The 26,768-nt window shown below is 42.9% G+C and overlaps 1 protein-coding gene across 14 annotated transcripts in view; it reads right to left on the minus strand.

Moving 5' to 3' along the window:
• The window catches only part of TLN2 (talin 2), a 410,967-nt gene that overhangs the window by 192,184 nt on the left and 192,015 nt on the right, over positions 1-26,768 (minus strand). For 13 of the 14 annotated variants that reach the window (XM_063091965.1, XM_063091964.1, XM_063091961.1 and 10 more), the window contains 3 exons: positions 3,233-3,404; positions 1,602-1,699; positions 163-292 (listed from right to left, as the gene is read on the minus strand). In XM_063091965.1, coding sequence (XP_062948035.1) covers positions 163-292; positions 1,602-1,699; positions 3,233-3,368 — 364 coding nt within the window. In that variant the 5' untranslated portion in view covers positions 3,369-3,404. Of the gene's footprint in view, positions 1-162; positions 293-1,601; positions 1,700-3,232; positions 3,405-17,993; positions 18,061-26,768 lie in introns of those variants that run through there. The other variant, XM_063091967.1, reaches the window with a different exon arrangement.

A 26,768-nucleotide genomic window follows, 5' to 3' on the forward strand; every position in this document is an offset into this window, starting at 1 on the left:
GATTGGCAAATTGGGAGAATGAACATACTCTCTTGGGATTGGGCAGAGCTCGATTTGTTAAGACACATTCAAAATTGCCTAGACACCAAATGGGGTGGAAAAGAGTAGAGGCTCATAATTAAAAAGAAAGCAGAAAATGGAGCCAAGGCATGTGATGCTCACCTATCCTGCTGCAAATAGTAACCAGGAGTTCCCCCACGGTCTTGGAGTCGTCCACCATGACTGTTTTCACAGATCCATCCAGCATCCGGATTTTCTGAGGTCTCTGTTTCTTTTTATATTCCAAAATATCCTACAGCACAAACCATACACACACATTGCACAGTGATTGAGAAAACAGATAACAAACTTGGACACTTTTCTTTAAAAAATGAGTCCCTAGCAGACTGATTTCCTCTTTCTTCCAAAACTTCTTTGAAAGCCTTCCTAAGTTTTCACGGGGTTGTTGCCGCTACTACAATACAAAATCTCCATTGCTTAATAATTGTTTTCATAAAGATTTTGCACCCAAAAAAGTAATATTTACACCTCACAATTATTGAAAACTACCCTCTGTAAAATGAAACTGGCTTACATCCTCCTGAGAGGCTGGGAACGATCTGCTCTAATGAGAATTAGCAGAGGAAAATGCCTACTAGCCTTATAAAAAGACAGTAGTGCATGTCTCCAATTACCTTTTACACTGTCATAAGCAATTTTTACAATCTATATATATATATAACACATTTATTTTAAAGATTTTTATTATACTTTTTCTCTCTATATATGTAATACATATAATAAAAGACATAAATAATATCCCCATAATTCTTCTCAGCAGTGGTGTAATCACAGTAGTTGTGGTTTTCACAAGAGTGCAGTAAAAACAATAATGGCAAGACCAAACAGGGGTAATAAGTTTGGGAGTTATTTTTATATAAGAGACTTCTTTTTTACTACACTTCCTAAAAAATAGAACTATAGAGGGAAAAATTGATTGACATCACATATTTCACTCTCACTTTATGGAATACTGACTAATCTGATAGGTCTACTCCATCCCATACAACAAAAACCCAGTATATCTCAGAAGCCGAAAAGAACATTTAACATGTTTTTACACATCACCTCTCCCCACTCCCATAACACAACCAGTCTTCTTGTTGTTACTATTAGTGATAGTTATTAAGCTCACATCTCTAACTAGAAGTTTCTTTTTCAAAACAAAACACTGGTTAATATTCAGCCTCCAACTACCTTTTCGATTACATCTTGTTTTCCCTTTCATCTATCCTTACTTTCCGTCACCAGCTGCAGGGATACCGCCTGTGCATACCTGTAGGAAGATGCTGTGTCTGAGCTCACAACTACCAAGTCCGACAATGGCACACAAAAACTGCTGAAGATGTTAACCCCAAAATGTTCCAATCCTTCTGTAGAATTTCAAGACTTTGGATTGCTGACATTTTCTAACACCACCTGAACAGCCCTTATAAAATACATTGCATCAACATTATTAATAAGATGCCTCTGGATCAAAACAGCCTGACAACGTTAGCTTGTACCAAAGACCCAGGGAGACAAAGCGATGAAAAAAAACAAAAACGGGATTGGCAGCATACCCCATTTCGCAACATGTAGTAATCCAGTGTTCTGCCCGCCTCCAGCCAAATACCTTTCCTGGGGTCTTCATCGGAAAGAAACAGCCCATAGTCGGAAGCTGGAACATAAACAGAAAGAGAAGTAGAAAACAGAGTGGTGATGATGCCATCAGTGCTGTCCAGGCGCTGAGCCTGCTGACTCCGCAAGGACGTGGGTGTCCTCCCCCACTAGAGAGAGATGTTTCGCTTTGACAATACGAGCCACTGCTGGGACTGCAGCAGAGCCGGAGAAGTGAGAGGTGAGTGGCCCAAGCATCGCCCACCAGCAAGGTTCATGCGCCTTGAAACCGGTGGGCTGTAGGGAAACACCAAGAACCAAGCAGTCCAAATTTCTTTCTAGCTGCATTTGACTTTGTTTCCCATTTCTTGCTATAAAAATCAGGTCAAGAACCCATGGAGAATAACAAGATGGCCATGGAGGAAACTAAGAGGGTGACTGACTAAGCCCCAGGCATATTAGTCTGAGGGGGACAGTGGAGCCTTCACACCTGGAACGATCCATCATCCCAGCACAGTGTTGTAAAACACAGGCAGGAGCTCCTTGTGAGATGAAGCCTCAGTCCCCCACTACCACTAAATTATGACAAAAGTTGGAAAATTAAACTCTGTATTCTCCATAGAAACCCCTTAATCTGGCCTAGGAAAAAAGGGGGGTGGGTGGCAGGAGGGGGGCCGTATCATTTCCCATCCCATGACTTCTCTCTTCCTTAATATAATTCAGAGACCCAGATGAGGGTCAGAGCCCTACTATTTCTCAGAAAAACAACTTCAAGGTCTTCAAAGGCTTGTACCTTCATCAGAGCTATGTAGCAGTCCAAAGAAATAAAGAAAAATCTGGGAGAAAAACAACGAGAAAAAAAGAACAGAAAAGTAAAGACACCAGAAATGACTGAACAACCAAATCTTAGAGTAAGTTTGGGGATGTGAGCAAAGTTTATTTATTTTTCTGGTTAATCTAAAAATAACTATTTTGTGTAACGTAAATAATACTTTTAGACCAAAAGATCAGAAGAGTTTTGTGAAAAGCAGATCTTTTTAGGAAGACGCATTCCTCTTACAATTGCCCTTAATGTTATGTTTGACTTTTATTCTTCCAATTTTTAAGATAAGTTTTATCTCACTTCTGGATTAAAGGCTTACCTATTTGGGAGTGATCCCAATTTCTCAACTGTCAGTCTTTATAAAGCCCCTTCAAAGGGCTTGAAATGTCACACTTGCCCTGGGTCCTCATGGCAGTGGGAAGTGTTCACACATGTGAGACAGGGCTCGGGATACACAAAACCAGTAACAGTTAGAGCAGCTTCATTTGTACTTTATTGAGCAAATGAGATGATACATCAAAAAGTGATTTGTAATCTACAGAGCACAGTGTTGATGTATGGGAGGGTCAAAAAACCAGGCATGATGACTCAGCAGTCGACATGGTCATTGTCATCACGTCTCACACAGGAAGTGTCCAGGCTAAGCAGATATTCCTTTTACAACATACACACTAGTGTGCTCGTGCACCACTCAGAGCCTCGCTTCTTTAGCTACAGGGTGAAGAACATACAAACATATTTTGAGAAGCCAGCGAATCACCAGTGATCTACCTTGCCCAGTTTGTGCCTCGGGCACCCGTTCCCGGATGACTCGACAGGCGTCATACACAGCCGTAGATGGTTCAAACTGCATGGTCTTTACCACGTTGCAGTGACGGACACAGATCTTTAAAGACAGGGCCACCATTTTCCTAGATGTCTTGAAGGGTCTCACTTAGAATGTCTAGAAAACAAACACAAAGAGACAAACCCTGATGGTCACGATAACTGTCTTGAGAAAAAAAAATGCTGAATTCTCAAGTCATCTTTAAAAATCAAAAGAGAATAAAACAGCAATTGAGATAATTTCAGCTTCAAAACACATTTTAAAAATTAGTTTTGAAAAATTCAAAGACAACAGCAGTATATAGTCTACGATTATTCCCACAGGGTGACAAACAGACTCTTTAGGAGGAGGGGGCTGCAGATGTTCACCAAGCCCCCCCTCTTAACAGTCTTCCCTACTGAGAGCTTCCTGAAGGGTCCTCAGGAGTGGGATTTACCAGGTTAAGGTCCCCAGAGCCTGCGCCCATTGGAGCAAGTCACTTTGGCCACTCTCTGCCTCAATTTCTCCACAAATAAAGTAGCTATACTGGTATCAGCCCCACATAATTCATGAAATAGAATCCTGAGGGAGATCAGGGAGAGGCCAATGTGCAGCTATCACTAATGAGGCCAGAGTGGTGATCTTCAACCCCAAGCATGCCAGACAGCCTCACACTTTCGGGGTCTCAAAGTGAGTAAAATGCCAACTCAATTCTGATTTCATGCAGACGAACTATTGGGGTATTTGCTCCCCATCCAGTTCAATGGTTCCAAAAAACATACAGGTTTAGACTGGGTTTGAATTATTTCCTAAATGCCTCCTTTTTAAAATGTTAAGTATAACAGTTTGGTGCATTCACTTTGAGTTGGTGGCTCTTGGTTTATTCTGTCAAATGTTTGCCTTGGATGCGAGACAGGGACAGAAGGAAACACTAATCACAGATGCTTTTCTCCTTGTGTCTGAAGAACCAATGCCCACCTAACCAGCTGATGCCATCCTGGCAAAGGAAACAAGGCCCTTCATGCTTACCCATTGCCTTGAGTTGCATGTCCCCCCAAAACTTAATCCCCACTGTAACTGCTGAGGGTAGGAAGTCCTATTATGGTAACTGAAAGGTGGGACCTTGAAGAGGTGATTAGATTGTAGGACCATGCATAGTAAATGGATTAATAGGGTGGTCAGGGGTGTGGTTGTAAGGGCTTTAAAAGGAGAGTGCATGAGGAGCAATTTCTCTTTGTGCTCTGCCATTTTCTGCCATGTGAGAGCCCCGGGTCACTGCCGCTACCACCAAGACCCTCACCAGATGTGTTCCCTGTACTCTGGACTTCCCAGCCTTCGAAACTGTAAGTAATAAATTTTGTTTTCTTACAAAGTACCCAGTTCCATGTATTCTGTTATAAGCGACAGAAATGGACTAATACAGCCACTAACAGAATCCTATAGCAGCACAGATCACATAAATCCACAGGATTTCAAGCTCACACTCTTACCTGTCTTTTATTAGAGAACCTACAGGTAGTAAACCTGGACCCCAGCTCCCTTTCTGCATCTCTCCCACCTAAGAATGCGAGTGCTAAGAAGCAATAAAAGGGCAAAAGGCAGGGTGCCCATCCAGGTGATGGACTGGGTGCCTCCGGGGCCTCGGCTTCTAGGCATGCCTGACAGCTGGCTTCCTGACAACAGTGACGGGTGACTGGGATACAGAGGAAGTGTTTAAACAGATGCCCTGGTATCTGTGGGCAGGGTTTACCCAGTCTCATGAAGCTACCATTTCAGGCTGTAAAGTCATTCTGATCCCTCCTTATGTTCTGAATGAATTTTGTCTGTGAAAATGCGAAAATATTTATTTCAGAATTGCCAAGATAGACGCTTCAACAAACAACGGCAGTGTTTACTAGGAATCTGCCAAAACAGAATGAATATACTATAGCCTGGGGAAGTGGCTGGATTGCTGACACGGCAGAGGTGTTCAAAACATCTGACAATTTTCCACCTGCAGTATCAAGGACTTTTAAAGCCATACACAAAGAACTCTTTACAGTCATGTTTAACCAACCAACTCTCCAATTCGGGGAAATAAAATTTAAACTCTAGAGGTAAATGGACAAATTTTCTGTGATGTAGATCACTCCATGGGTTAGTCTGTCCCCTGGGGCTGGTGGCAAGTGCAGGGTTTCCTTAACTGCTGAGACCCACAAGCATGGCTGAAAACAGTCAGTGGGGAGGGCTATGGAGCTAGACGTTGTCATGGACACTGTTTATGAAATGCACCCATATTTTCCCGTTTCTTGGAAAAAATATTATAAGTGTCACTGCATGAAGTCTGCCCTACCCAGGCTAGAAAGTGGGCTTTCTGAAGAGCAAACGAACGGCCCCTCTAGCCATGCAGAGAGATTCCATCAGAGAGAAAGACAGAGCCATGACACAGCCCAAGAGCTGAATGTCACAGCAGGATCTAATACTGGAGCTCAGAAGGAAGTGGCAGACACACAGGGAGCAAGGAGAAAGGGGCACACAGAGTAGCCAAGGAGGAGGTGCAGGGAGACACGAGGCGCTGGGCTGTGGAGTCACCCAGGAGTCCAGGAGAGAAGCTCAGGGTTGGAAGGGGAGCAGCAGAGAAAATATGATAGGGAGGAAAATCTCTGTTCACAACAAATGGAAAAATGAAGGCTGCTGGGGACACAGATTTTGGGTGAGTTTCTTTGGGATGTATTCATCAGAGAGGTGGACTAGAGAGTCCAGGAGGGCAGGGGGACTAGACAGACAATCCTGGGAGAGAGGGGAGACCTGAGGACTGAGTCCTGGGAAGGGGATGGGGGGAAGAGGCAAAGGAGGCCTAGGGGGAGGGAAGGGAGGAGAACAGACAGTGGAGCCCAGGAGAAAGTGCATCATGTAGCAGGGAGAGATCAGCTGTGCTAACTGCTGACCACAGGTCAGCTAAGATGAGGACTGAGATATAACAATTCGATCTGGCAACCTTGAGGTCTCCGGCTTGAGGTAAGAGGGGTTTAGCAGAGGTCAGGGCCTGACTGGAGATGCAGGCTCAGGAGAGAGACAGAGGGGAGCAGATGCTGTCACAGGTACAGACTGCTCCCAAGCAGGGCTGCTGGGGAGTGGGCAGAGAATGGGCAGTAGCTCTGACTTATGCTTTAAAGGCTTTTTATACCAAAGTGCACATCCTGTGGTTGCTGCAAACTCCACAGGGAAGTTATCTACATAGACATGGCTTCTACCTTACAATGGCCCTATAGACAGTCCTGGGACCCCTCACCACACATGATCTCTGTTCTGGGCCCAGCCCATGCTTCTGCCCCTGGGTCTGTTCAGTCGAGGGGAGTGGTTAAGTCCTGGTTCAGGGAAAGGGCGCTGGACTAGGAGTCTGTGGCCCAGGCTTGACCCCAGCCTGCCCATGCCTTGGATCTGTGGACCCGTCACCTACCCTCTTCTGCCCTTCCAGGAGCAAGAAGCAACCGGCTCCCGCAGAAGGAACTTCCTGGCAGACACTCAATGGTCGGCCACCTGTTTGCACTGGATCCCCCAGTCTCCTCACACGGAGGCCACAGAATGGAGGCAATCAACTGCTCAGGGTAGATGTCAGCAGAACAAAGAACACCAGAGATTCATTACCAGATTCATATTCTCAACTTTGTACGCAAAAACGACTACTGCAAAAAAGCATCAACATTTAAAAAAAAATCCAAAAAACCAGACTAGTCTCTCTCAAAGAGCACTGCACACTGGCCCAAGACTAAAAGGCTCCAGTGCTGTATTTTTACTGCTGGCTCCCAGTTTTATTACGACTCAGTTTTCCCAAACATGAAACAAGACCAACAATTTAGTTCACAGGAATTTTTTAAAATGCAAATTATGTATGTAAATATGCTATAACATTATGTATAAAAACTAGGTATTCTTATTACTGTCACGCAAGATGATCACTCACACAGGGAAACCCGGATGTGGTCTGAAATCAAAGTGTGTGATGATTTAATGATTATCCCACATGAACCACAGCAATGAGCTCCTTCTAGCATCACTCACGACAGAATGAGACTCTTGCAAAATGGACACTTATTGGCATTAAGTACCATGACTTACCCTATAGCAAAAGAAAGCAGGATTAAAGCATATAGCAACCTAGAAACATCAACTGAAGATGAGTATGTATTTACAACACTTGTGAGAAATCTCTCTATACATCCACTGAAGCCCTGAGAAAATGATTCAACTCAAACAAAATATTTCCCTTTGTGATGTTTTCAAGGCAGCCAGGCATTGGTGCAGCCTGCCAATGGCACTTGCCTCTGCTTTTCTGTATCCTAATCCCTCTTCAGGCTTTTAATGGTGCAGATTCAGAGCCTGGGAGAGCTCATCAGGTTTCCTTTTCTGGTTTGACTGTGAGAAAGCTCAGAGCCAAATCTGTGTACAATTTCTTGCGGTGTTGTTACAGACTAATCCCTACCTCTATTTTATGGCCCTATCCTTGCTGTTCTTTTTTTTCTTTCATCCCAATTTGAATATGCTATCTTAATGGATCTTAAGTCTTTTTTTGCTTCTTTTGCTAACAGACAATATAAATTTATACACCCTGCATTATTTTTCTTTTCATAATCTCTTCTCACTCTGGCCACTTTTGCCCTCATTATACATGTGAAGGTCTCTTGAACCAACATAAAAACCCCTCTGTGGCACCCATCATGGAAGATGAGCCAATGGAACCAGTGGTGAAACCCAGACGTTCTCCTTTTAAAATAAACACTTTTCAGTCCCTGGGAGCTGTAAACAGCCCAGGATGATGGCAGCAGCACATGTTGTCCAGGTTCACCCCAGTACACCCAGGGACAAACAAGCCTAGCTCTAGCCAAGGCCTCCTCCTCTGCAAAACAAGTGCCCATCATGGGCCAAGATGAGCAACCACCCTTTGGATTTCTGCCTGGTGAGTGAAGGCCACAAGGTGCTCCAACCTCACCCCTGCCTTACCAGCCGTGCAACCCTGAGCTGGTCACTCCACTGCCATCTGCCTCAGTCTCCTCTATAGAATGGGAGGCAACAACGGATCTACCTGTAAGGTTGCTATAGAATCAAATAAGTTAATATATGTCAAAGACACACAAAGTGCTATGTAAGGGTTTGTTCTTCTCAGTGTTAGTCATGGGGGCTGGAGGAACACTGGGAACAGCACCCTGCATTCTGCCACCATGTGAGCTGCAAGATTCATTTTATTGTTTATTTTGCATCAATGATTTACTAGACACTATTTCACCCATTAGCAAGCAAAGAAAGACAAAATTCCCATCTATACAGACTCACTTCTAGTTAGTCCCCGTAGTCATCCAAGTCACACCGCATGCTTTTCCTCGACACAGAACTATCTGAGGATGAGTCATAAAGCTAAGGATGTTTGTGAGGCAGCTCACTCCTAGTGCCTAGGCTATTCTCTTGGAGGTCACTTGGATTCCCCCAACCCAAGTGCTTAAGAAAAAAAAACAAAAAACCCACACTCTATGGGGCAGGGTTAGCATTACAATGGGCTCCCGCCCAGGGGCAACTTACAGGAGGCACCATGGGGGCTCTGCACACCCCCCTGTAATGCAGAGGTGTTGTGCCCACTTGGCAGGACCTCAGGGCCAGGCTGTCATGACTCAGTGGGGCTCTGGATCTCCAGGAGAGAACTGGCCACCATCCCCATCTCGTCTCCAGCTGCAGCCACTGACTGTCCACTGTACCCCATTGGAAGGCCACTGCACCCGGTTATGGGCAGCTGTACCCACCCCCTTCTTTATGTTTGTCCCCTCTCAGCAGGTAATATACAGCCCTGTTTGATAACAGCATGCATCACACAACCAAATGTCAGCCTGAAGTGTGGACCTATACAAAGCTATCACTCATCTGTGTTTACATCTCAGTCTCCTGTGAACCATTCTGCTCTCTGCAAGGGAGGAAGAAAAGTAGCTCCTCTGGCAGGTAAAAACCCACCGTGCACTGGGTCACAGCTGCCCAGAGGTGCCACAAAAGCCAGGGTCTTGACCTCCATATTGCTCTTCAGCACAGTCTGTGCTCAGGTACACTGGGGCTCACCTTGGACATTAAGACTCCATTTACTGAGCAGACCAGGCATACACAGGTGCCTATCAGCTATCATCTAGGAAGGTAAGTCAACCCTTCCAGAGGAGTCAGCTGTCTTTGATTCAAGGAGAGGCCGGGAGGGGAGGAAGCAGAGGGTCCCATGTGGTCTCAACTCCACTCCAGCTTTATCAAGGAGCCAAGTTTTGTGAGTTACCAGGCCCTCCTTAATAATTTTTTCTCCCCACCGAGCCCCTCCTATGTCTTCCCAACTGGTGAGAACCCAGAGGGCAGAGCCTGAGTGGAGAGGCTCTCCTAGATTCCGTATCCACAACAAGTGAGAGCTCCTCTAACAGTAAGCTCAGGGAAAAGTCATGAACACAGTTGATGTGGTTTTTCCATGTGGCTAACAGCCACTTAAAAAAGGAGAATGGCCATGCTCCATCTCACATCCAGAGTGGGGAGACCAAAAACCAGAGAGAACATTCATGTGAGAATCTCGTTAGTTCTCTTTCATGGAGGCAAGAGAGGCCAGGACTACTGTTTAACTTTGAATACTTCAACTAGAAATAACCATCATTAAAAGGTCAAGTGGTAAAGGAGCATAGGAGAAATGATTAACCACCCACATGGGTGTGAGCTTAGCAGCCCGCCAGGCAGGTCAGTAAAAATACCAGGCAAACGGTTGGCACCCAGCGCTCCTTTGCAAACCTCATATATCTCTAAGTTACCCACAGGGCTACCACTGTGTACTCTTGCCAGTTCCCAATATGCCAGCAATAAGATACATATACAAGATGGTAACAGGAATAAATTTGCCATTAGAAGTCCATCTCTCCTACTTGACTCTGAGAATAAGAACCGGACCATGATAGTTGCCTTTGAATCTTGAGGACCTGTGTGCTCAGCACACAGCAGAACTTCAATAAATACTTGTGGAATTAATACATACTCTGTGGAAAGATTTAAGCAGATTTTTCTTCCACACTGGTCATTAAGAATTATCCACACTAATATCATGACTAAAGAATGAATGCAAGGCCAACATCCAGCAGACCAAATTATATCCACTCATCAACGACCTGTTCTAGGGACCAGAGAAGCTTAACCTCATGGCTTACAGGATAAGGTTCTCCATCCTGGCAAATGAGAAACTCAAAAAACAAAAAAGCCAAAGTCACATGAGTCAGGAATAACTGAAAGCTCCCCAAGGGCCAAGACCATGTGTACTGCTCATGACAAACTACCTACCACAGAGAAGAGCTCAATATACATTTAATGCGTGAATGGAGAGACAGTCTGCATTCCTATCTCCACTAAGAGAACCAAAGAGAGTGCCTATAATACGGAACACAGAACAGTGAGAAAAGACCTTGATATTGTTTTCATTTTCCAATGAAGAAACTATAAGCTTCAGATCAAAAGACCTTCCCAAGGTCACACAACTAGACCTTCTTGTACTGCCTCAATGAACAGAGAGGGTTATACACATGGTGGGATGGAAGCCCTCCGAGGGCCTCCAACTTACCCTCTCATTGCCAGGCAGTTCTTGGCACTGGCACCTGAAATGCCGTCATTAAGTATACCATTGGTCATAGAGATATGTTTCCGGTTAAACTTTGCTATAAAAGTGGATGTGTACATTTACCTCCTATCACTGTCTTAGAATAGTTAAGTTTCAGAACTTTTCAAGTATATGAGCTGAGAGCTGCCCTTTATTAAAGATGGTGTCTAATTAAGAGGAAATTCTGTACAATGAGGGGTAGTGTGCTGTAGACCAATCCAGAACTCTGGCACAGCAGAGAATGGGCAGTAAGCAGGGAGGTGTGGGAAGATGACCTGCTGCAAAAGAGCTGAGCTCCTGTGTTTTCTTAGCTTTGTGATTTTGCTTAGAGCTGATTTTTAATGCACAAAGCACTTTGAAATGTATGGGCAATCAGGTTCGCACAGCTTAGCCCAAGGGTCAAGACCCCCATCCACTACCCAGCCTCACACACCTGCTTCCCTTCTCCCATTCACACCATAAGAACTGTTCCTAGTAATGAAATGGACATTTTCAATCCCTGCACAACTGCCTCAATTATTTTTAACCTGTGTATCTGAGACAACCCACCCTTCCCTCCAGTTCCTGTTACTCTTCAAGCCCAGCATCCAGCTTTGCTTCTATAAACTAGCCTTTCAAAGTGCCTCAGCAAGCAAGGCTCCCTCTCTCCCTCAGCTCTCAGAGCACTCAGCTGGAACCCTGGCTCCAGCACCAATCCTCTGGGCTGAGTCCTTGCTGAAACAAACAGGAGATGCTATCATCTGATGATCATTCATCACTGAAGAGTTCCATGGCACTTTCATATATGTGTTGATACTGGCTAAGCTCTACAGACTAGAAAGTAAAATAGATTTGGTTTTTTGGAATCCCCCTTTCACAGATAAAAACAGAGGACCTAAGAAGGATAAGTGAATTCCTGGCCCATGAGTGGAATATACGGTCATCTTCTACTGTCACTAAGAAGCCTGTGTTATCTCTCCAGCAATCTCAGTGCTCACCTATGGTTGCCAAGATAGCTGAATAAATCATCCATACGTCTTAGCCCTCTTGGAGTCTACCTTCCAGTCCTTCTGTTTTCTTCCTCTTGTCACAAGCTGAAGGTGACGGCTTTAAATTCAACTCTGATTTGAATTCTTTTATACCTTAACTCATTCAAATGATTGAAAATAGGCTGTTTACAAAAATAGAGATGATAAATAAAAAGGTCATGAAAAGTAAAAAAAAAAGGTAATGAAAAATAAAAGGTCAGGTACAAGAAAAAAACCAAAGAAAAATAAAAGTGAAGGTCAAGACCAGGAGAACTGTGAATTATTTACCATTCATCTGGATAACTGGAAATAACTCCTCCCATTATTTGGTTTTTCTGACCCTTGGTGATAAGCCTATAAAGTCTCAGGAAAGAAGATTCTCTAGGCTACAGCTCAGACTGATAAACACAAGCTTTGTCATTAAGGCACACACCACTGTGATGGGTACAGAAACACTAGCCTTTACTTGGAAAAAATTTGCTTTGTTATTACAATGATGGGGAGTGGCAGGGGAGAAAGATTCAGTCTTTTCCAGATCGAACCTGGAAGATTCTGAGAAAAGAACTACACACAATTCCTTCTCGAGTGATTGTTCTCATGCTTATGCTTAAATTAAGCCTAAAATAGTGTGGCCCCCACTGAAGAGTATCTGCTAACGCAGCATGGGTTGCATCCTGAAGTGACTGTGCAAATCTATGTTTGGTTTCTCTTAAGAAACTGAAGAAAGCTCCCTCTTCTAGCTCCATTCTCTGTCACTGAAAGGACCAGTGAATAAAAGGCTGCAAACCCACACCATACATCACCCAACAAGGCAATAGCACATGGCTTTGGCAAGGAGGAATTTTAAAGAAAAAAGGAAAGAAAATTAAAAACATATTCTTGCCACTTACCTATGTTAATCCATTAACCACAAATCAGAAGGGCACTTCTGTTAGAAACCAGACCTAAAAATCTGGCATACATTTGGAGAACTGAAACAAACCAAGGAACTTGAGTAAACTTCGTATTTCTGTACACTCAAAGTCTATCAGTGTATTATCACATCACCAACCCAGCATTCAGCGACTGGATTAGATTTTCCGAGGGATTCTCATTTTCTATGGCCACTCATTCCAAGATCACCCCATTTTATACCCCAAAACCGGAATGTTTCAGTTAAGTTATATATAGCTTGCAATATCCCTGATCTCAGACTTCAAATTTAAGTTCAACTTGCTGCAGAATATGTAAATCCTTGTTGTAATTTTCCCATTTTCTTGAATGTATAAAGTAATATTAATGAACACATGTATTTCACAAATTTTTCAATAAATAATAGCAGCTAACATATGTAAGTGATTATATGCCTGGCAGTGATTTTTTTAAGCCCTTTGTATAGGTCAAGACATTGAATCTTCAACATAACTAAGGGGTTTAGACTTCACCCAAGCAGGGCAACCAAAACAGCAGCTAGAAGACTTGGCAGAGGCTACAGGGCTGGGAGCACTGCTTCCTAATGTGTGCTGTTTAAAACACTATTGATAATGTCATTAATAATTGAACTTTCACTTGTTGCATTATTATATGTCATACACTGAACTAAGCACTTTACCTAATGACTCTGTGAGAGAGGTCCTACCCACCCTGGATAAATTAGGCTTAATAGAGGTTAGATCTCACAAATAACAGGCAAATATAGGAGGAAAGGAAGGTTTAAACCCAGGTCTATCTGAATCAAGACTTCTATGTCCAGCCCAACCCCACCCAATGACAAGCACTGCTAACATTTTGACACATCTCCTTTCAGGGTTTATGCATGTTTTTATGTAGTTGAGAGGATACACTCTATATAATTCTATATCCTGGGTTTTCCCAATTGTAATTACTTCACAATCATCATTTCCCAGAGTATAGCAAACTCTTTAGAGACATTGTTTTTAATAGATACATAATACTGCAATGTAAGGCCCCATAATTTACTTAGCTGTATCTTTGTTTTTGTGTGTATCAGCTCTTTGCAAGTTTTCACTATTATAAATAACGCCGCAATAAGGATTCTTCTATTAGAAGCCTCCTCCTGCTTATTTCAGATTTTCTTAAGATACATTTTCTCCTTTTTTATAAGGGATCATCAATGTTTTTACAGAACAACATAGACGATATCAAGACAACAAGAAATAATGAAATCCGAATGTACAGACACCAGCAGTTTGATTTATGGGTTAGCTAAATGAATATGCATTAACAACTGGGAAGGCCACAAATCAATCCAAGTTTTATAGTTCAATCTACCCCACAGAATGATCCTGACATCCAGAGCTCAGGCTGCAAGGGACCAGATCAAGAGACAGAATTGACAGAATGAATGGGGAAAAAAAACATCTGGCATGGGCAATAAACCAGATTTACAGAAAAGAGGCAGAGAAAAGATGGATGCTTAACATAAATTTTAAAATATACTGCAAACAGTGGAAATGAGAGATGGGAAAAGAAAGTATTGGACTAGACTTTTCTATAGAAAATAGCATGGACATTCATGGTAAATATCAATGCTCTATTTTCCGTAAGCCCAAGTTTCTAGAACTGCCTAGCAGATCGAACCAGAATTACAAAAAGGATATTAACTAAATTGAAGTGTTCTCATGAACTATCATTTTCCTACACTTAAGAAAATAAAGCCAGATCAAAACTCTTGCCAATTTCATCAGTGAGTTATGGATAAAATTTACATTTCCATATAATGAAAACAAATCAAATTTAAGTCTGTATCAGAAGCGCATGGAAGAAACAAACATGTCCCCATGGGAGAGGACATAAAATGATGAACTCTCAATGGCATAGTAGAGGATAGCATAGTATTGCAAAGGATTACTTTAAGATCCTGTCACATTTATTAAGTGTCTCTACAACGTGGACTTATTCTTGGAAATCAATTTCAAAAACAAACATAAAACTTAAGATAAAGCTAGAAAAATAACAGAAGAAATGCAGAGACCAATCAAGAAAGAAGCAGACGAAAGATAAGGATCTCTAAAGAAATGGCAGGACTAAAATACTCTGACTTTGAAAGTACCTTGTCAACAGAAATGGTGCTACAATCTTTTATCATCCGTCAGTATTGACCTGTAAAATGGATATTCATCTTGTCTTCCAACGGAACACTCAACTTAGTGTTATGGGCTAAATTGTGCCCCCCTCACATTCACATGTTGAAGTCTTAGTACCTCAGAATGTGACCTTATTTGAGGATGGGGTCTTTACAGAGGTAATCAAGTTAAAGTGAGGTCATTAGGTCATCAAGTAAAATGCCCTGTAATCCAAAATGGCTGGTGTCCTTCATGGAGGAGAAATTTGGACACAGACACAGAGGAAAGATTATGTAAAGACACAGGGAGAAGATGGCTATCTGCAAAGCCTACAAGAGAGGCCTGGAACAGATCCTTCCCTCACAGCTCTCAGAGGAACCACCCCTGCCATCTAGACTTCCGGCCTCCAGAACTGTGAGACAATAAATTCCTGTTCTTTAAGCCACCCAAAGGGTGGTACTTTGTTATGGCAGCACTAGCAAACTTACACACTTAGCCAGGCTAAATATGGACCAATTAAGATTTTAATTAGTATGATTTTGCTAAATGTAGTTCTTTTGATACAAATTGACAAACAGTATAGTCAAGCGTAAGCAGTAATCAGTGGGGAAATATAAACACGTGTTCATGAATGTGTACCATAGGCACAGATGCAGGTGTTGGTGTAGGCAAAGGCATATATTTTATTGGAGTGGTAGTCTTTTTATGGTTTATTTTGGCTTTTGTTATACACTTTTTTCAGGAATTAAATTCAACTGTCACACGAATCCACTTTCAGCTACTCTAATATTGATGAGAAGGCTTTCTTCCTTGTAAGGTCACCCCTCTGTTGTGTAAAGGCACAGGGACAGGAAGCACCTCTGAGGAATCTCCCCTCTACATTCAGCACAACCACCTCAAGGTGCAGACATAAATATCTAAGGCACAAGTATCTCATGGACACAGAAGGTAAGTCTGAGATTCCATGGCTATGGTGACAGCAACAGAAAAGGGGAAGGAAGATTGGTCAATCAACGTGTACATTATAAACCACTGAGAAATACAAGATACTGTGCTGAACACCTCAGGGGAATAAACAGGATGGAGTAAGGCTGGTCTTGCATTCAAGTGGCTTAAACTCTCACAGCACACAAAAAACCCACATAGAGTCAAGAGGGCCATTTACTAGACCAGATGCTGCTGGTATACAGAGGAGCTCAGCCTTGCCCTCCAAGAGCTGCCACAGGGTCTGGGGGAGGAAAACAACAAGGAGTACAGGGTGACAGGCCTGGAATAAGAGCCTAATTCACTCTGATCTTGGGAAGTCCTTCCAACTGCTAAGCAATTCTAGGATAAAGTCACCATTCTAAGGGTTTGGGTGGATGGGAGTCCTTGAGGCTCCCGAAGGGCTCTAAGATTAATCTAGGTCCTTCCAGACGTCCGCAGGCAAGACCTAAGCAGGGGAGATTCAGTTAGAACAGGAACGGCCTTCAGCACAAACAAGAGCTGTTCACCCTTAACACCACCCTACATAGTGGCACAAGTCCCCAGCATGAGACTATGTCCTTTATTAACTATTTGTTTATAGCACAGCTTAAAAACAGATGCTAGGGCTTTCTAGAAAGCTGCCACAATACATTTGTATGCAAGATGGAGGGGAGGGTACAAATAACTTCCACCTAGCACTCAAGGAGACTCTGTGGCCACCCTCTTGTGCTGGTGTCCAATGGCTACACCTACTGTTACCCCTGTGGGCTCTCACACCACAGCTCCTGATCCAATTGGAGTTGGCAGGTTTTATCATCATTACCATCATATATAGAGAGGAGACTATTAAAAACTACCTCACTATAAAACCATCAAAGCTTGAAAAAATAATAGATGGATGACTACTTGTGTTATGGAAGGCATCTTAACTTAAACAAGAACTCACTGAGCAAGCTCGCTGCTATGCTTTGAATGTCCCTGCAAAATTCATGTTGAAACCTAATCCCCACTGTGACAGTATTACAAGGTGGGGCCTTTAAGAGGTGATTAGGCATGAGGGCGATGCCCTCCTGAATGGCTTAGTGCCTTATACAAGGGCTTGCGGGTACAAGTTCACCCCTTCTGTCTCTTCCATCATGTGAGGATACAGCATTCACCCCCTACAGAGGATGCAGCAACACCGCGTCATCTTGGAAGCATGCAACAGCTCACACCAGACACTGAACCTGCCGGCACCTTGATCTTGGACTTCCCAGCCTCCAGAACTATGAGAAATCAATTTCTATTGTTTATAAGTTAACCACTCTCATGTATATTTTATTATAGCAGAACAAATGGATTAAGACACTGCCTTAAAAACTCACATGTTGAGTCCCATTATTTGTTGTCAAGTCCTCACAGAACTGCTGACTTCAACTCTAGGTCCCTCACCAAAGATGGCCAGTAGGGCTCCAGACACACAAGTGCTAAGTGCCCTCCACCGTTTCAGCAGATCTCAGCCTTTTCAGGGTTGGTCCTGATTTTTTTAATTTTACACCCCCCATGTTTCAAAAAGGTTTTATATACCCCCATACTGTATGCATTTGTAATAATCAACTTTCCATTTTTTAGTTACCACCAAAGATCTATCCCTGATCAGTAGGCATAATGACCATGGCCTCTCCTCCAGGCTGCTGCAATTCAAACCAAGGAAAAGAGCAGAGCTCACCCTCAGCTTGCCTGCCTTCAGGATTTCTGAAATACGGAAATCATGTTCAAGGCTTCCAGGCAAGGAAGGCATGACTTTGCTGTATCCCTCCATCCTATCTTCAAACTCCCCAGTGGAGAACTCTGAGAGGAGCAATTTCCAAGCCTGGGCCTCTGCTTTCCCCAGGAAAGGCAGGTGATCACCTACTGTGGCTGGGCTCTGGGTTGCTCCCAGGGTTTCTATCCATTATTGTGGCTGTCATAGCAGAAGCACAGGAGGCACTGGCCCAGACAGACAGGGCTGAAGTCGGGGATGGGAGAGAGGAGGCATAAAGGAAAGAAGAGAGAGGGAAGGATGGGAAGCTCTGGAACTCACCGGAAGCTGAGAGCCAACTAGTCTGTTTGGCTTCTAGAAGCATTCAAATACACATCCACGTTTCCCTTGATTGTCACTAGCCTGGGTGAGGCTGGTTAAGTGTTTCAATGACCCTGGGGGGGAGGAGGGACCTATTTATTATAATGAAAAATTCTTTTCTCTGGGTTTTCTTTTATACTTATGTTTTGAAAGAAATCTAGGAAAAAAACAAATATCTTTTCATCTACCACCACCCCCACAGCCCCCACCACGATGAATCTCTTGGTGAACCCATCTGAATGTCAAGAAGAAAAAGGCATCTTTGCAGGAAAATATAAATATTTATACACAGCATTACTCCATCACCCCTGAAATGTTAAACAGAGCCATTTTTCCATTCCCTTCTTTATTGATTTAGTTATGTGATACATAATCAGAAAGCAAAAAAGTTAACGGTGGACCTCAAGTCACCAGGTCATGCAGCAAATAAATGCAGACCAAAAAAGTATTCACTAAATCTCTGTGATACATCCTCAGAGAGCACTAACAGAAATAAGAAATTGAAGTCAAAACAAACCCAGCCTTGGGACATTGGAGCATGGTTGCTCGAAGACCTTCCTCTTTGGTGTGGAGCTCCTCCTCTGGGACGTATGCTCTTAGCGCTACATCCCACCAATCTGACTGTGGGGCCAGTGGGAACAAGGGACACATAGTGGGATGGATTATAGAAGCAAAAGTCCCAGGAGGAGGCCAACTCCCCACCCCACACTAAAAATGTTTGGGTGGCCCTCAACTCTCTTGCCTTCTTCAGAGTTGATGACTTCCTTCAAACCAAGGAAAAGAGGTACCAGAAGGGCAATCCAGAAAACAGACCTGGGTTTTAGCCTGGATGACTTCTGAGGTGGGCACCACCAGTCTAAAACCAGGTCTGTTTTCCGGATCTCTCTTCTGGTACTTAAAGTCTGGCTTTACCCGTATGGCCTGCCCTCTTCCCAAGTAATAGCCAACCGGGGAATAAACAAAAACTATAATTAGTCAGTGCCATATTCCACAGCTTTTCCAATAGTTATGAAACAGGCCCCGTTGTATTATCAACTAGCTCTAACACTTTCTATCCTTGAGATGAAATTCTCAAAATTCTCTTCTCTTGGGTATGTAGCTAGGATTGGAATTGCTGGCTCATATGATAATTCTGTTTAATCTTTTAAAAAACTGCCAGACCAGTTTTCCAAAGCAGGTGCACCATTTACAATTCCCAGAAGAAGTCACGAGGATTCCAATTTCTCCACATTCTCCCAACACTTGTTATTATCTGTCTTTTTTATTTAGCCATTCTAGCAGATGCAGTGGTACCTCACTGTAGTTTTGATCTGTGTTTCTCTAATGACTAATGATACTAAGCATTTTCATTGGCCATTTGAATACTTCCTTTGAAAAAATATTTATTCTAATCTTTTGTCCATTATTAAATTGCATTATTTGTCTTTTTCTTATTGGGTCATCAGAGTTATATATGAGGTCACTTCAAAAAGTTCATGGAAAAATAGAATGAAAAGATAATATAAATCTTTCCACGAACTTTTTGAAGTACGGTCATATTCTGGATAATAGACCCTTATCAGATATAAGATTTGCAAATATTTTTTTCCCCATTCTGTAGGTCACCTTTTCAATTTTTTTTTTTAATTTTATTTTGTCGATATACATTGTGGCTGATTATTGTTGCCCATCACCAAAACCTCCCTCCCTCCTCCCTCCTCAATTTTTTCAAAGTGTCCTTTAACACCCAAAAGCTTTTTAGTTTTGATGAAGTCTAACACATATTTTTTTCTTTCATTGCTTGTGCTTTTGGCATCATATTTAAGAAACGCCCAGCCTAAGGTCATGAGGATTTGCACCTAGTTTTCTTCTACGAGTTTTATAGTTTTAACTCTTACATTTAGGTCTCTGATCCATTTTTAGTTCATTTCTATGTATGTATATGAGGTAGGGGTTCAAATTGATTTTTCTCTATCAGCTTTTAAAACTAAGACAGAGCTTTCTCCTACTTTTTATCTAATGGCAGAGATGGAGAGAAAGGCTAGAAAATTCCAAGCCCAAAACAAATTTAAGAATGAGGAGAGAAAGTAACAACTGAGCTTTTCCTGACAGGTCTGTAATTACCTTCAATAACTGTAGATATCCAGTGTTTTGAGCATTAACTGTGGTGGGGCTTAGTGCTCTGTGATTTTCAAATGACTAGCCAAGTAAAAGGAAGACTTCACATATTAAGGAATAACATCTTCAAACCAACAAAATCAATTAAATAAAAAGTTACTGGATAGCAGCAACATGGCCTGCATTGTGCTAATTCCTAAAGTATAATGCAGATACATAAGACACAGGCCCTCACCCTGAAGTTCTCATGAACTGGTTTGGAAAATAAGGCTCGTCTCCCAGGCAACAGTTCAACCTCAAAGAGTAATACAGTTAAACTACATAAGCCTCAAAACAAAAAAAAAAGTCAAATTTCTTTCAGGATATATATCTTACATCATGAAGTCAACAGGGCTAATGAAATATCCAAACAGGTGCAGCATAAGCTATCTGTGAGAGTACGTATGATTTCAGTCTTGCTAATGATCATTCTGGAAGCTCTTTTTATGTGTGCTATACAATGGACAACCACTTCACCAAATAAACAAAAAAAAAATTTCCTGACTTTAAAGACATAGATAGAAGAGATTCCCTAAATTAAAAATGACGGAAAGAGGGTGTTAAAATAGTCTCTGCACCCACTATTACCTTCAGAATGTTCCTGTATTTTCTAAGGGATTTTTTTCAAGGTTTAAACAGATTAGAAATCTCAGTTTTAACTGCTGCCTGGGGCTTTATCCTAACTATTTTAAAATAATGTTTTCCTTCTATTGGGTCCTCAAAACACTACAAAAATGGAGAAAAACAAAATGTACTCAAAAACATACCATTAGGAAGATGAGTAGAAAACATGCAAAAATCAGTATATCGATTATTCTAAACTGAACAAACATTTCACTAACACCTGCTTAAAGCCAGGATCTCGCAAACAAAATAATACTGCTGCCCCCAGAGAATTCATGGCTTAGTCTCACTCAGACATTCCTGAGAACGTCAGGACAACTTTAGAAAATGTCTCATTTGGGGAAAACACACACAAACTAACAGACATCGACATAAAAGGGCAGGTCAAAAATATGATGCTTCAAAAACAAAAATCACAGATAGTAACATCAAGATACATCCTGAAGCTCTGCTCAGGGTTCTTCTTTTAGAAGAATCACCTTGGAATCAGTATAACCTGGGGAATCGTCACAGGTGGCTGATGTGGAAGCACTGTCTCATGGAGGGTGGGAACACCATTTAATCATGTTTATCCCATATACTCCACCCAAGGATCACAAAAATCCGATGACACCAAGTAGTGGCAGAGCCTAGGTGAGGTCCACCACCAAAATTTCTGATATGAAAATGAAAAATTGAGAGTTACACCATCAAATACGTATGTTTGCAGGACTGTCCGGGGAAACTTTGCAGGTTATCAGGGCAGGGAATTCCTGGAGTAGAGAAAGATGCAGTGGAATATTATTTTAAGCCCAAATCCCGTAAGGTGACCCAGGACCCAGCTCTGGTTATACAAACAATAAGCAACCTTCTGCTTCAGTGTTTGGTCCCACGAGTGGATTATAGTTCCAAAGGGCTTCCAAATAAAAGCTCGTCTCAAGACGTCTCCCTGAAATAGCAGACCCCTGTTACTTAACATCTACTTAACCACAACAAACAAGGGTTTATGGAAGGCAGACACCATATCCCATTTACACTGGCAGTTGGATACTTTTTCTGTGCTTACTACACAGGAACACCAAACTCTTTCCTCTAATCCTTGATCTTAATTTATGGGGGCCAATTATCAAAATTTTAGTTCATATCTAGAGCTTCCTTTAAAAAGTGCCTCTACTATAGGCTTAGAGAAAGCATATGTTCTCTACTATAATTCGTATATGCTTACAATAACCCCATTTAATCCAACAAAAACTTACTAAAGCTCTACTGCATATGATGTTCTAAGCATATATGTTATTTCAACTTTTGCTCCTGTTTCAAAGGCATTGTCTAATTGGGATTTTGCCTGTACAAGGCACCCTGGGATGCCTATGCAGTGAAACCTGAATCTGCTGCTTTAAAAGACCAAGGAAGCCCCCACAGGTATGTGAATAGTTTCAAAACTACAATCATTTTAGTCTTACCCCAGAATTGTAGTGAGTTATTAGTAAAGGAGAAAGAAAATTATAGTCCTCACATTTTTATAACTAAATAACTGCAATGTGAGATTTAAATAGAGCAATAACTGTCAATGAACATTATTGTTAATCTTAGAGTTCCTGATTAAAGAATCTAAGTATGCTTATACAATTATAAAATTCTAATTTCTACGTCAGGACAGTAGAAAAGGAAAATGTTTGCTTTCTATGTTGATAGTCCATGTGATTTTGCCCTTTTTGTAATTTTCTCTGTTAAAAACTAAAATCATAGCATGATTAGAATCTTAATGGATTAAATTCCAATGCTAACCACTTAAAAACTCTGCATGACACAAGGCATAGAAAACGTAAGGGGATCCCTACCTAGAAAGAATTGAGAGGGGAAAACAAGCGAGCTGAAAATTGTCTAATAAAAATTATTCATTCTGGGAGTTTTAACAAGATGCTTTCTTAAAGGGGGAAAATAAACCTTGGAAATTAGAAAGAGCAAAGAAAATTAATGTACTTGACACCAATAATGTAACTGCATAATTACCAATTTTTAAAACTCCAATAAGCACAGGTAATTCTGGTAGAGCTAAGAGATAAAACCCTTAGCATGCATGTAGTACAAATCTTTATTTTTAAAATAATGTATCTCACACACAGCAGTTCAATTTCTGCATTAGCCTCTAAGAAGCACGAATCAACATTTTACAACATTATTTTACACATGGCCAATCTCTTTGTTTATCTCAAGGACAATAACAACTATTAGATATTACTACGCTATGAATATAAGGTAAAAGCAGAAATAGAGATTTTGCTTACCTAATTCCTTTCTTGGCTACCTCCCAAAATTCACCAACTCCCTCCATCAGAAAGGACGAAGAGACAGCAAGACAGAAATGGAATACCTATAAATCCTCCTCACCATAAAAGCAACTGAGGTATCTGGGGTGTAACTCCACCCTACCAAAGGCAGAACAGTTTTAATATCTAACCTTCCTTCCTGCACTCCAAGAGGATGGACCATCCCCTTAAGAATTCTCCTTTGCCAAGAAAGAAAATGGCCTAACTACTAGAACTGCATTAGCCTTCAGTGATAATGAAATTTTAAAAGGCATGTGTAATAAAGGCATAGCTAGCACAAGCCAGCAAAAGCAAGAGGTCTTTGCTCTTTATGACCAGCACTTACCTTAGCCCTTCCTTTCAACCCCCAAAATATGTGTACAATCCTATTTTAGTGGGGCTGAGTTTAAAATACTTATGTTAAAGTAACTGAATATCTGCCAAGAGGAAACACATTAGCCTCCATCCTTGTGCTAAAACTAACCCCACAGTCAAGTTTTTCCTTGTCTATGTCTGCCATCCAGCATCAAACACAATTCATGCCATCTTTAGTTTCACCTATATGCCAACTTCACACCAGTGGCCACAGATACCTGATCCAACTAAAAGCTCACTTTTGTAACATCCCACGTAGCAATGCATGGGCCTCTAAGAGCTGTGTGTCCTTGGACAAAGCATTTATCATCTTCGAGTCTCACTTTCCTCCTCTGTAAAATATGTGGTGATGTCCACGTGATCTCAGAGTGGCCTTACAGCATCCAGTGGCATTAAGTCTATGTGCCTTGCTGCCAGCTTGCTCATACAGGGAGAAAGCTAACTTCAGTCTGGGGTTCTTGTGTTCAGCTGCCTCAATGGATTCAGGACTTTATAATTAGGAAAGAAAACAGTGAAGGGCAGCTGTGAGCCCATTCATTTACTCCCCACACTCAAGTCACTGGTGCTCTGGCCTGTCTGTGTCTTTGACTGTAATCTTCCAGGAGGTCTTGGAAGATGTCAGTAAACTATTCCAGGCAAAATAGACCTTAAAACCTATTTTTGTTTTTTTGTTTGTTTGTTCAAATGGATGAAAAGCAACAAAAATAACTGTATTTTGCTAAGCCACAGAGAACACAACCCTAGCAAATACAAGACAGAATTGTAAAAGTACTTATGAGTTAATAATTTTAAAAGCCTCATATGCATGATCAGCTCCTGTTATATGTACTTCTGTGTGCTATTATCCCAAGTGCTTAAAAATCATTAGGATGAATGGTTGGAAATCAAGGGTGCAAAAAGGCACACATTCTCAAACGCCCTCTGTGTGGCAGAAGATGGCACTGGCCCACTGGCTGGGGCAGAATGCAAATAGATTACACAGGGAACTCAGGCCCTACACCTCGCCTATAGCCTCGATGTCTCTGCCTGCCTCTATTGCATATTCACATGTGAGTGAGCCTGCAATCCTTCCTTTGGCATCAATCATCATCTGCCCACTCAATTCTCTCCAGTATGCAGCAAAATGACATCACCAGAGCAGACTGAAAGCCAGACTGGTGACATAGAAGCCACAAACTGGCTAGATTTGAAACAGTCTTATTCTCTAAAAAGACAGGTGGATCCATTTAAAATTCCTTCCTGCCCGTCAGCCTCAGCCCATGCTCTCCCCACCCAACCCCCAAAACATATGCTGTGGGAGTCCCTGTCCTCTCCCTGCCCTTGCCAGGCATAGGAGCTTAGCCGTTGCCAGTATCTGCAGGCTTCCTCTTGGCTTCCCAGCAACACTGCATTCTAACAAAATGGATGCTGAAACCTCTGAGACCATCTCAATGCAAAAGGCGTTTCCTCATATTTATTGCTCTAACCACAGCCTATGCCCCCTTACCTTTAATTATAAAGACAAATTAATTAGGTCTCTGGTACTGAAAAATCTTCAGCTTATTCTACAACCACCAAAGCCTGACCATACCCCAGTGCAGGGGTCTCTGCTGCAGGCCAGGGCTTTGAACGGTTCCAGGTGTGATCAGGATGACTCCAACTTGGAAGAAATCTCCTATCGGGTTCCTTTAGGCTTGAGTAACCAGAAAAGTAGGTCAGTGGCCTGAGTCATAGTCTGAAGCCTGATGTGCACATTTGCTAGTAAAGAGCTAAGCCCCACAGTTCTGGGTGCTTTGCAAGATGCAAGCAGTGACATTTGCAGATAGGTCCTCCTGCTACTGCCCCTAACAATACCCCCACATCAGCCTTGATTTCCAGGACAAGGACAATACACACCCCTGCATCTTCCAGTCGTCCCGAAAGTCCAATGGTATTCCCCTCAGGCAGACACAGGGGAAAAAAAGCAATCTAAGATGTTATTGGTGCAAGCAGCTTTCAGGTCACCATGCTCTAGTGGACCAGGGCAATAGCCTCTGGTGAAGATGGGCTTGGTCTTTCTCAGCTGCATTGTTTTTTCTTATGTGGTCAGTAGATGTCACATTAATGTGGTGTTTTTAGTCTTTAAGCCTGCCTAAAACAAAACACACGCAAAAGGGCTCTTTGCCTTGACTCCCATCCTCTGCTTATGTACATACTTCTAGACACACACAGTTCACAGACACCTTCTGACATCACACACAGGACAGCTGAGGAATGAAATCAGCACTCGAGTGCTTTAAGAAAAGTATGTTAGCCAGGGGACCAGAGGTTTGGAGCTGGGAACTGGACCCCCCTCCCACAATGAGGCACACCATGCCAGTGCCTCGGGGCCTGCCCGGGGACTTGAGTCATGGAGAAGGGGACTGGACCCCCCCCACACACACACACAACCAGGCACACCACGCCAGCACCTCTGAGCCTGCCTGGTGACCTGAGGCACAGAGAAGGGAAGCGGACCGGACCCCCCCCCCCACAGTTAGGCACACCACACCAGCACCTTGGGGCATGCCCGGGGACACAAGGTATGGAGCTGGGGACCGGACCCCCCTCCCACAACCTGGCACACCATGCCAGTGCCTCAGGGCCCACCTGGTGACCCGAGGCATGGAGCTGTGGACTGGACCCCCCTCCTACAACCAGGTACACTGCATCAGCACCTTGGGGCATGCCTGGTGACCCAGGGCATGGCAAAAGGGACCGGATCCCCCTCCCACAGTAGGCATACTGCACAAGTGCCTTGGAGCTTATCCAGGGACCTGAGGCATAGAGAAGGGGACTGGACCACCCTGACACAACCAGGCACACTGTGCCAGCACCTCAGGGCCTGCCAAGGGAGCTGAGACATGGAGAAGGGGACCAGACCCCCCTCCCACAACCAGGCACACCACGCCAGTGCCTCGGTGCCCACCCAGGGACCTGAGTCATGGAGAAAGGGACTGGACCCAACTCCCAGAAACAGGCACACCATGCCAGTGCATTGGGGCCCACCTGGTGACCTGAGAAATGGAGCCAGGGACCGGACCCCCTGCCCACAACCAGGCACACCGCACCAGTGCCTCAGGACCTGCATGGGGACCTGACACACCCCACAACCAGGCACACTGCCATCACCAAGGAGCATGCCAAAAACATCACCTTCATGTGGGTGGCCCACTACAGCCACTACAATAACCATGGCTGCCGTGAAAGTGGCTAGATGCCATAACCACCACATAGATGGTCTACCAGCCACTGGAGTGTATTGACACAAATAGAGTCACCAGCAGATATAAAGAAAAGAAGAGGATGTCTCTCT

This window comes from Cynocephalus volans, chromosome 3 (genome assembly GCF_027409185.1).
Source record: "Cynocephalus volans isolate mCynVol1 chromosome 3, mCynVol1.pri, whole genome shotgun sequence".
In the NCBI taxonomy this organism is placed as follows: domain Eukaryota; kingdom Metazoa; phylum Chordata; class Mammalia; order Dermoptera; family Cynocephalidae; genus Cynocephalus; species Cynocephalus volans.